The sequence below is a fragment of the Neomonachus schauinslandi genome, chromosome 15 (genome assembly GCF_002201575.2).
Source record: "Neomonachus schauinslandi chromosome 15, ASM220157v2, whole genome shotgun sequence".
Taxonomy (NCBI): domain Eukaryota; kingdom Metazoa; phylum Chordata; class Mammalia; order Carnivora; family Phocidae; genus Neomonachus; species Neomonachus schauinslandi.
In genome coordinates, this window is record NC_058417.1 from 14,941,883 (window position 1) to 14,952,555 (window position 10,673).

At 44.8% G+C, this 10,673-nt stretch overlaps 1 protein-coding gene across 2 annotated transcripts in view; it reads left to right on the plus strand.

Moving 5' to 3' along the window:
• PITPNA (phosphatidylinositol transfer protein alpha) overlaps positions 1-10,648 on the plus strand; it is a 40,951-nt gene extending 30,303 nt beyond the window's left edge. For both annotated transcript variants that reach the window (XM_021704496.1, XM_021704497.1), the window contains exons 11-12: positions 6,889-6,957; positions 8,018-10,648. In XM_021704496.1, coding sequence (XP_021560171.1) covers positions 6,889-6,933 — 45 coding nt within the window. In that variant the 3' untranslated portion in view covers positions 6,934-6,957; positions 8,018-10,648. The remainder of the gene's footprint in view (positions 1-6,888; positions 6,958-8,017) is intronic.
• Positions 10,649-10,673: the final 25 nt, after the last annotated feature.

A 10,673-nucleotide genomic window follows, 5' to 3' on the forward strand; every position in this document is an offset into this window, starting at 1 on the left:
GCAGAGGTCCCTTGCTCCATCCTATGGCTTTCTGACGGATGATGGATCACCATCATTTTTAGATTTTAAGTCTTCAACTATGAACTGGTTACCCAAAGATTGTATAAGTGTCCCTGTGCAGTGAAACACCTGGCAGAACACTAGATTTCTTTTTTAAAAGTAATAAAATCTTTTAAAAAAATAAAATCTTCAAAAAAATCTAGAAAAATAAAAAATGGAAACCCTAAAGTTTCCAGTTTGTGATTGGGGTAGATAGAAGTTTGGAGAATTAAGCTGATAAAGAGAAGTCACTCAGTGCTGGGCCATGGGAGAGTAGGGAGTAGGGAGTGAGATTCCAGTAGCATGTGCAGAGGGCTAGCTCATTGTGTTGAGGCTGAAGGATCCGTGTATGTGGAGGGCGATGTTGTTCCATGAATTCCTAATTCTCTCTCATCTGCCCAACAATGATTGACCCCAGGGCAGACTACCTGGAACATTGGCCAGCATCTTGAAATACAGGAAGTAGCTTTATTTTCTTTTTGGTACAATCTCATTTTTCAATAATAAGTATTGTATCAATAATGTATTAACATAGACATTAAACATTTTTTTGGAAATAGTGAAAAGCAGAAAGAAATCAGTTGTACCCTGGTTATTTAAAGACAACCTCTAGGGGCACCTGGGTGGCTCATTGGGTTGAGCATCTGACTCTTGGTTTCGGCTCAGGTCATGATCTCAGGGTGGTGGGATCGAGGGTCGTGGGATTGAGCCCTGCTCCTCGCTCAGCACAAAGTCTGCTTGAGATTCTCTCACCTTCCCTTTGCTCCTCCCCTCCACTTGCTGGCACTCGTGTGTGCTGTCATTCTCTAAATAAATAAATAAATAAATAAATAAATAAATAAAATCTTTAAAGACAACCTTTAAAACATTTTAAGTCTTTCTATACACTTTTACTTAGTTATAATCATATTGCATGGGCCAAATGGGAATCCTACTTTTTTCTCTGAACATTGTAACAAATATATAACATTATAACAAATACAAAGTTTCCCACTAAAAGAGTTTCTTCACATACACGTTTCTGACTGCAGCATACACATATTGCTCATACTCTGTCATTGCCCTGTGTTGGATTTTCCTTCATGTTTCCAGGTTCTCACCGCTACAGATAATGCCGTGATGAAAATTTTTGTGCGCTCAGTTTTTTGGATTACTATTTGGATTTGGATTAAGATTATTTCCTTAGAGTAAATTCCTACAAATAGAATTAGAGAATATAAGACTCTTATTATTTATTACCAAATTTCTTTTCCAAAGGGCTTTCTTTCTTTCTTTTTTTAAAAAAGATTTTATTTATTTATTTGACACAGAGAGAGCACAAGCAGGGGGAGCAGCAGAGGGAGAGGGAGAAGCAGGCTCACCAAGCAGGGAGCCCGATACGGGGCTCGGTCCCAGGACCCTGGGATCACGACCTGAGCCAAAGGCAGACGCTTAACGACTGAGCCACCCAGGTGCCCCACCAAAGGGCTTTCTAAAGAGCTTCTAAAAACCGTTCTGCATGTGCCTCATATCTGTTCCTTCAGGAATGCTAGGTCTGTGGTTGCTTTTCAGTGTCTTAAACTGAGTTTTTTTTACTAGCTTTATTTTTTTATTGAAATTTTATTTTGAAATGATTGTAAGATTCCTATGCAGTTATAAGAAATAACACATAGAGATCTGTTTCTCCCAATGGCAACATGTTGCAAAACTATACCACAGTTATCACAATTGGGATATTGACATTGATACTTTTGCTAGGTGTGTGTGTGTGTGTGTGTTTTGTAATCAAAGGAGTATCTCATACTTAATAGTAAAAACAATTTTCAAAAGCTATAGAAAAATAGGGGCATCTGGCTGGCTTATTTAGTAGAGCATGCAACTCTTGATCTCGAGGTTGTAAGTTCGAGTTCCATATTGGGTATAGAGATATTTATTTATTTATTTAAAAGATTTTTAGTGATTTCTTTTTTAAAAATAATAAAATCTTTTTCTTTTTTTTTTTAAAGATTTTATTTATTTATTTGACAGAGACACAGTGAGAGAGGGAACACAAGCAGGGGGAGTGGGAGAGGGAGAAGCAGGCTTCCGGTGGAGCAGGGAGCCCGATGCGGGGCTCGATCCCAGGATCTGGGATCATGACCTGAGCCGAAGGCAGACGCTTAACGACTGAGCCACCCAGGCGCCCCAAAAGTAATAAAATCTTTAAAAAAATAAAATAAAATCTTAAAAAAAAATCTAGAAAAATAAAAAATGGAAGCCCATGTATTCCAACCCCTGGCCTTATTCCCTAGAGAAAATCAGTTAAAAACAAACAAACCAAGATTGGAGTTTCTATTTTCATATTCCTTGGCTATATGTGTATACATAGCCTGCAGTAGCTTGATCAGAGGAACAAACATCAGATAAAATCTCACGGTGTTCTATAGGCCCCAGGAAACAGGAAAAAAGCATTCTTAGAGCATTTCATTATAAGAATGAAATAATGTATTTTTATTTCAGTGGCACCCTCTGAGGTGACCTTGTCTCTGAGAGTAGGGGAAGCCATCATGTTCCCTGATAGAAAGTTGCATCTTAAGCAGTAGGAAAACAGGACCTGGCTTTGCATTAGTAAATTAAAGCAAGGCAGTAAACTCTTAGGGTATACATGGATCTGGTTGAGGCCCACAGAGCTTTGCTCCCCTATATTAAATATCAGCTTCTCTGAAATTGAAAATTTACGTGGTCATTAGTGAGCACATTTAATGAGCACATCTTTTGTGTTTTTTAAAAAAATTATTTTGAGCCAAGATAACGGAAATAACCTAAGTGTCCATCCATAGATGAATAGATAAAGAAGATGTGGGGGCGGGGGGTAATATGTGTGTGTGTGTGTGTGTGTGTGTGTGTGTGTGTGTGTAAATAGAATGGATGGCGTATCAGCCATAAAAAGGAATGAATCTTGCATCGTGACAGTATGGATGGACCCTAAAGGGTATGATACTAAGTGAAACAAGCCAGACAGAAAAAGACAAATACCATATAATCTCATTTATATGTGGAATCTAAAAAACAAAACAAATGAACAAACAAACAAGAAACAGAAATAGGGGCACCTGGGTGGCTCAGTCGTTGAGTGTCTGCCTTCGGCTCAGGTCATGGTCCCAGGGTCCTGGGATCGAGCCCCTCATCGGGCTCCCTGCTCGGTGGGGAGCCTGCTTCTCCCTCTCCCACTCCCTCTGCTTGTGTTCACCCTCTCGCTGTGTCTCTCTCTGTCAAATAAATAAATAAAATCTTTAAAAAAAAAAAACAAACAAGAAACAGAAATAGACTCATAAATACAGAGAACAAACTGGTGGTTCCCAGAGGGGAGGGGGGAAGTAGGTGAAGGGCATTACAATGTACAAACTTCCAGTTATAAAATGAGTAAGTCACGGGATGAAAAGTACAGCACACGGAATACTGTCAACGGTGGTGTAATAACTTTGTGTGGTGACCAAACGCAACTACATTTAAGTGGCGAGCATTTCCTAATGTTTCTAATTGTCGAATCACTATGTTGTTGTATGCTGAAACTAACATAATATTGTATATCAGCTGTACTTCAATTTAAAAAAAAATTATTTTGAAAGAGTTTCAAACTTAGAGAAAATGGCAAGAATACAAAGAACTCCTATATACCCCTTGACCCAGAGACCCCATTCCTTTGAAGCAGAGGATAGAGCCCCAGGGCCACACACTGCACCCTTCTAGTGTCTCTTAATCTAGAGGTTACCTCTGTCCACCTGAGGCACAACAAGGTATCACAAGCTCATCATTTTCCTTCCATGACACAGCCCTGGGACGAGCCGTATCTCTAAGGAGTCCTCGTTCCTTTCCATGGAGGGGGCTAGGTGTGCTCATGACTGCTGGGTGTTGCTGCCTCCAGGCCTTCTCAGAGGACAGAGCTGGGGAACTTTTACATCTATAGTTATTTCTCCCTCTGTCTTACATAGTATGTTCACACGAATACTTGCAACACTACAAGGTCAACTTTTGTCTTTCTAAAAATATGATAGTGCAGGGGTGCCTGGGTGCCTTGGAGGAGTGTGTGATTCTTGATCTTGGGGTTGTGAGTTTGAGCCCCATGTTGGGTGTAGAGATTACTTACAAATAAAATCTTAAAAAATAAATAAAAATAATTAAATTTAAATAAATAAATAAATAAATAAAAATAATTAAATTAAAATTAAAATATGATAGTGCCTTTATCCTTTCTTTTTAAGAACTTATTTTGGGGTGCCTGGGTGGCTCAATCGTTAGGCGTCTGCCTTCGGCTCAGGTCATGATCCCACGGTCCTGGGATCGAGCCCCGCATCGGGCTCCCTGCTCAGCGGGAGGCCTGCTTCTCCCTCTCCCACTCCTCCTGCGTGTGTTTGCTCTCTTGCTGTGTCTCTCTCTGTCAAATAAATAAATAAATAAAATCTTAAAAAAAAAAGTAATATATTAACAGACATTAATTGACAGATATCTGAAGTTAGAGGAGCAATAAAAATCAAAAGCTCTACCATTCACGGGGCTCCTGGCTGGCTCAGTAGGAGGAGCGTGCAACTCTTGATCTCGGGATTGTGAGTTCCAGCCCCACTTTGGGGATGGAGATGACTTAAATGAATTAAAAAAAAAAAAAAAAAAGATGCCATTCATGAAAGCGAGTTTAGAGCAGTTCTACAAGTAGAGCTAGGAATGAGCACATACTGGCTTGTTGTCAGCAAATAGACCTTCCTGTTGGGCACAGCAGGTCTTTGCAGGGGATGATGAAAAGTGAGGCTTGTAAGACTGATTTTATGACTCACTTACTGTCTGTATCCTGTAGGTTCTGACTTATCAGGTCTGGGGCCTAAGAATCTACAAGTAACCCGGGTGATTATTTTGCTCAAGTAGGAAACTCGGGCCTAAAAGACCAACCTAAGACATTTGATGTAATTCTGGTAAAAGTTGTGAATGGCGGGGGGGGGGCGCCTGGGTGGTTCAGTTGGTTAAGCGTCTGCCTTCGGCTCAGGTCATGATCCCAGGGTCCTGGGATCGAGCCCCGCATCGGGCTCCCTGCTCCGTGGGGACCCTGCTTCTCCCTCTCCCTCTCCCCCTGCTTGTGTTCCCTCTCTCGCTGTGTCTCTCTCGGTCAAATAAATAATACAATTAAAAAAAAAAGTTGTCGGGCGCCTGGGTGGCTCAGTCGGTTAAGCGACTGCCTTCGGCTCAGGTCATGATCCTGGAGTCCCGGGATCGAGTCCTGCATCGGGCTCCCTGCTCGGCGGGGAGCCTGCTTCTCCCTCTGACCCTCCCCCTGCTTGTGTTCCCTCTCTCGCTGTGTCTCTCTCTGTCAAATAAATAAAAAAATCTTAAAAAAAAAAAAAAAGTTGTCAATAGGAAGTGAATATCAGAACCTCCACAAAGGAGCAGATTTTTTTTTTTTTTTTTTACCATGCCCAGGTTCCCCATGGACTCACTGATTATAATAGTTGGGGGGAAGCAGGAAGTGTGAACAATGAACAAGAGTTTGAAATGTGGCAGGAAGAGTATTTTGAAAGTACTTCCTAGTGGAGAACCGCTTCTTCTGAGGTAGAATCTCTGCAATATGCAGCAGTATTAAAGTTTTAGCAAATAAAACAGAACTCTGAGGAGGAAGGTAGCACAGAAGTCCAAGGTCTTCAGAGCTTGTGGACACACGCACCCCCTTTACTGCAGGATGCTGCACAAATAGCAGAAAATGTGGCCTGGGTGCATACTCCATGCTAGGTGCTCTCCACAAATATCTTTATTTAATTCTCAACAACCACATGATGTGGGTACTTTTATTATCTCTATTTTATTATTACAGAGACAGGCTTAGAGTGCAGTGAAGTCACTTGCTCAGGGTCACACAGTTGGTCATGGCGCCAGAATACAGTCCAGGAAGTTTGATTCCAGAGGTCATTCTCTGAGGTGCTCAAAATTTGTTGAATGAAGAAAGAATGAAAGTTGAGCAGAAAACTCATGGATAGTGAAGAAATACCTAATGGGAAGTTAAACTACACATGTGTTATAGGCATTCTGCAAATAGAAGGGAACTTTCAAGTTGGAACAGATTAGAGAGATCACCTCCATGCTATCCCCACAAGAAGTTGGGTCCACTTCTGCCTGGCAGGTGGAGTTCACAGGGGCCACTCGGGGCTTCCAGAGAAGCCCCCATCCTGCTTTCCAGCAGCCTCACACTTCTGCTAAGCTGAGATCTACCCACCCTGCTCTTTGAACCCCTGCCTTCTTGTGCCACACTCTGCCTACCTGATTGACTGTGCAGAGCCTCTCAGCAGAGCCCAGGAAAGGGAATTGCTGTTCCCTCTGCCTGGACCACTCCCCGCACATGCCCCCTCCAGGGAGCCACAGGACTTTCCCCCTCACTTCCTTTGCCGGGTCTCTACTCAACATCTGCCCCCGGCATATACTGGTTTGTTCGTTCTCCCCTACTTTGCCCCAGAATGTAAGCACCAGGAGGAGAGACTTGGTCTGTTTTGGTTCACTGCCGAATCCTCAGGCCTGGAGCAGTTTTGTGCAGTTCCTAGCACAAAAGAGTTGCTTCATAGATATTTGTTGAATGAATGAATGAATGAAGAAAGAGAGGAGCTTAAGAGCTGCACCCCAGCACTGGGACGCAGGGAGAGGAACAGAAATCACGGACGGTGGGAGCAGTGACACGGAGCTATAAATGGTACGGCTTTGGCTGGACGTATGCAGAATTCTACTCTTCTGATTTGCTTTGTGCACAGAAAATGCTCCACCCTCTTCATTGGCAGGACTGAAGAGAAGGCGGAATGTATTTGTGTTGGAGTTCCATCAGCAGCAAGAGCCTTCAGTTTTTCCTGTTTTTTTCTGTTCCAGATGAGACAAAAGGACCCAGTGAAAGGAATGACCGCGGATGACTAAAGGCACCCCTCCCCCTTCTGCACTGTATGTACTGAATCTCTCCCTTTGCATCTCATCGACGTGAAAATCAGTTTGGGTCCTTGGGGCTTCAGCAGCTCACTGTGGAGTCAGGAAACTTGCTTCATTGCTCGTCCTGTCCTCCAGTAATCCTGATGACTGCCATGCTAAACAGCTCTCAGGCTTCCATTGACAGATGTTGTGACTATTAGACCAATTCAGGGACATGTGATCTTATAATGAACCGCCCAGACAGACACATGGACCCACCCAGTAGTGAGAAGTGGGGCTGGGTTGGGGCGGTAGACACAGAACTGAAGCTTATCTGCAACTAAATCCTCCTCCTCTCGTAACTAGAGCCATTTCAAGTTGAAGCTGGCATTCAGGGGTGCCCCTGGTACCCCTGTGCCAAAGCTAGTTCCTGGCTCCCCACTGCTGTCATTCCCTGCCCTGTCCTTGGAAAATGCTGGCCAGACAGCTTTTCCTTGGGTTCATCGTTTATCTGGTGCTTCATTTCCTTCCTCTTTAAAGCCTCTGATCCTATACTAAGTAGCTGTCCTCATCAGAGGCAGCCTCTTTCAGATGCTTGGAGAGTATTTCTGCCCGGGTCATAGGAGCAGGATGAGGTGTTCCTGTTTCATGGTGCTGCTCTTTCCCAAGCCCCATCCTTCTCTGAGCTCCCGGGACCCTGCATACCTCCAGACCTGCTGATACTCCAGCAGCTCTCAGTGGGCTTGGTCATGGAATTAAAAACCTGGCCCTGCTTCCCATTGGGCTCTGAGAGGAAATTATTTTATCAAGTAAACTCTGGTTGTCCTCTAACACTAAGGAGCTGAGGAGGCCTGGGGTCTCACCAGCAGTAATGCAAAGCTCTGCTCGCTCTCCCTGCCCCCTTGTGCGTGAGAACTTCTGGCAGATGAAACAGTAGGACTGAATGGACTGTTGCAGTGTCGGCTGCTTGGACCATCGCTTCCTCCCCCCACCCCCTACTGGCATCTTGGCTCCTTTTGAAATTCCGCCATCAATGATTTACAGTGTGTTTCTATTTTCCTCTGTTGCTTCCTTAATAATTGTATTTCTCTTCTAGTTTTGCAAGACAGTGGTCAACAGGAAGGCCCAGCAGCTCCACCCTCCCAAGTGACAGGCCATCTTCGGACGCAGCCTTTCTGTGCCCATTCTTCAGGCAACTTTCGATCCCTTACTGTAGCTACTTCTAGATGCCCTTTAATATTGTGAACAAATAGACCATCTGGTATTATGAAGCCCGTATGTGCGGGAGCCTGCTCCTCTGAGATATGTGGCGTGTAGGTTGCTGTATTCACAGCTCCTCCCTCTCCAACCATTTTGTTCTCAACCCATTTCTGTGTGTTCCACCCCCCCCCCCGCCCTTTATTTCCAAGTGACATTTTTAGTCTTTCAAAATAGCTGCCTTTTGTGATGTGGTGATTTAAATGATTTAAGTTCCTTTGTTTTCAACCTTGGGATACACTGAGGTATTTTTGCTTCCTGGGCAGATCTTTGCAATTTTGAGTGCTCACCTGGGGAGAGATGAGTTAGAAATACAGTTTTTTCCTCCAGTTCCACAGAACAGCAGTGTGGCTTCATAACTCTGATCTCTGCTCTCAGTAGCCCATTGTTAATGTGCTGTAGGCACCAAGGAAGTACCCAGGGCCCAGCCAGTCTCTGTTTTAAAAATGTAACAAATACAGATAACTCCTGCCCCAGGATCGCATCTCTGGTCACTAGTCTTAGAGACACCTGTGGCTTCTTGGCCCTCCTGTTGCCCACCCTGTCTGAACCTTGCAGAGCCCACAGTATGCCCAGGTCAGTTCCCCACCTGGAGGGACCTGTCCAGTGTCCCCTTAGAATTGAGTCAGTCCCATATGTACTAATTAGTCTGTCCCCCAATCCCCCCCTTCCCCCCCCTCCAGGAGCTCTGTGTGTCCATGCTCCTCTTCCCTTTTGGGCTGGTGCTGCCACTCAGCAATAATCCTCTTTTCTCTGTGCTTTCTTAGATTCCTGTCCTCTGTCTCTGAGGCTGGTCAGGACACAAGGGTCCTGATCTTTTCATGCTGCACAAAACGAGCATGCAAAAAGCTTTTCCCCAGCAGAACATGTTCCCTCTTGTCTCCAGTTGCTGGAAAGGAATTTGGGAATCAGGAACTCAGCTCATCCCGCCCCTATGCTGAGTTCTGTCCTGGACAATCAAAAGCAAAAAGCAAGTAGTGATCATAGTATAGAACTCTACCAAAGGAGGCCGGTGAAAAAGTCCAGACTCCAGGGGAGGTAGAAGCTGCCGAGTGCTCCATGGTTGTAGACAACTTGGCGGAAACCAAGTCTGCCTTCCCAGCGGGAGAGTCTGAGATAGCTGTGGTGTCACCTGACATTTCCCAAGCCTCGTGAAGTATGTTAGCCAAGTGTGTTGTGATCCAAGCCCATGCTAGTCTGGGTGCGGTGGCTCATGAAGAGACCAAATCTGTGTTGGGGGAGCGAGAAGTAGGGTGGGATCATTTACCCTTATGTTGTCGTCAGTTTGTTTTGCCTTACTGATTTCTAAGTGCAATAAGGGAGTGTTTCACAGGATTGCACCTGTGACATCCTGATGGCTGCTTCCCTGTGACCCTCTTGGGGCAACAGCGGACAGACTCAGACCCCTCAATGTGGTTGTCTCCCACCTCCATTGAGGCCTCTGTGGGACCAGGAAATGTCCTGTTACACCTTCCTTGCAGGCTCCTCACCTTGTGGGGTCTATAGTAATGGATCTGGGGCAGTTCAGTTGGTTATTAGGATTCCCAACTGCTGGTAGCATCTATTTGGGAAAGTGAAGCATTCCTACTGGAGAAAAATGTAAATGTTTTCCTATAAGCTCTGTATTAGCTATAATTATATTTGTGCTTAAAGTTTTCCCTTCATTCATCAGCTAAATCCAGGTGTGGGTTATCCTGGGAGAAATGAACCATGATGTTCTAAGCAGACAGGTGGATTGAGGGTCATCAGATGTTAGTCTCCTTGCCTCAGCTCTTCTCTGAGATCCACACATACCACTCCGACTCTGGTGGGCCTTGCTCTTTATCTGGCTTTTCTCTGGCTCCTCCCATCTCCACCTGTTGCCCCAGTTTGAAAGCATCCATATGAGCTGAGCTAGAATTTCCTGATGTCAGCTGGATCTGGGGCTCCAGCCCACAAAAGCATAAGGAGGGGTGTCCCTGGTCTATTCTATCCCCACGGATAGTACTGCTGCTGGGCAACAGTGTTGGCTTTTAAGTATCCCCCTTACCTTCTCACCCACCTCCTGACTAGCACTGACTAGCACTCAGAGGGCTTTACGATGAAAGGCTCAGCTCCAGGGGTAGTACCTGACGGTGTGCCGTGCCCCTTCAGACCAGCTGCTGCCATCAGATTTCCAGGGTCAGAGTCGCGGTCTGAAGCGGCAGTGCCTCTGTAAGGGGGCGGTGCTGGGCTCTGGCCTCACAGAGGGAGGTCAGGGACAGGGTCAGTATTGTGGGCATGTGTATATCTCCCCAAGTTCTCTTACAGTCCCTGCTGGGACTCCCTGACTTATTTTGGTTGGTTCCTAGTGCTACTTCTTTTACAAAATACACTTTGTAGAACTGATTAGATTACCTTGTTTATTTAATGTGAGTTTGTGCCTTTTTGTCTCAATCTTCCAAAACAGGTATATTGGGGGAAAAAAGCAATCTAATAAAATCCTAGACAGAGCTTTCCGGAGTCCAGCTTATTGG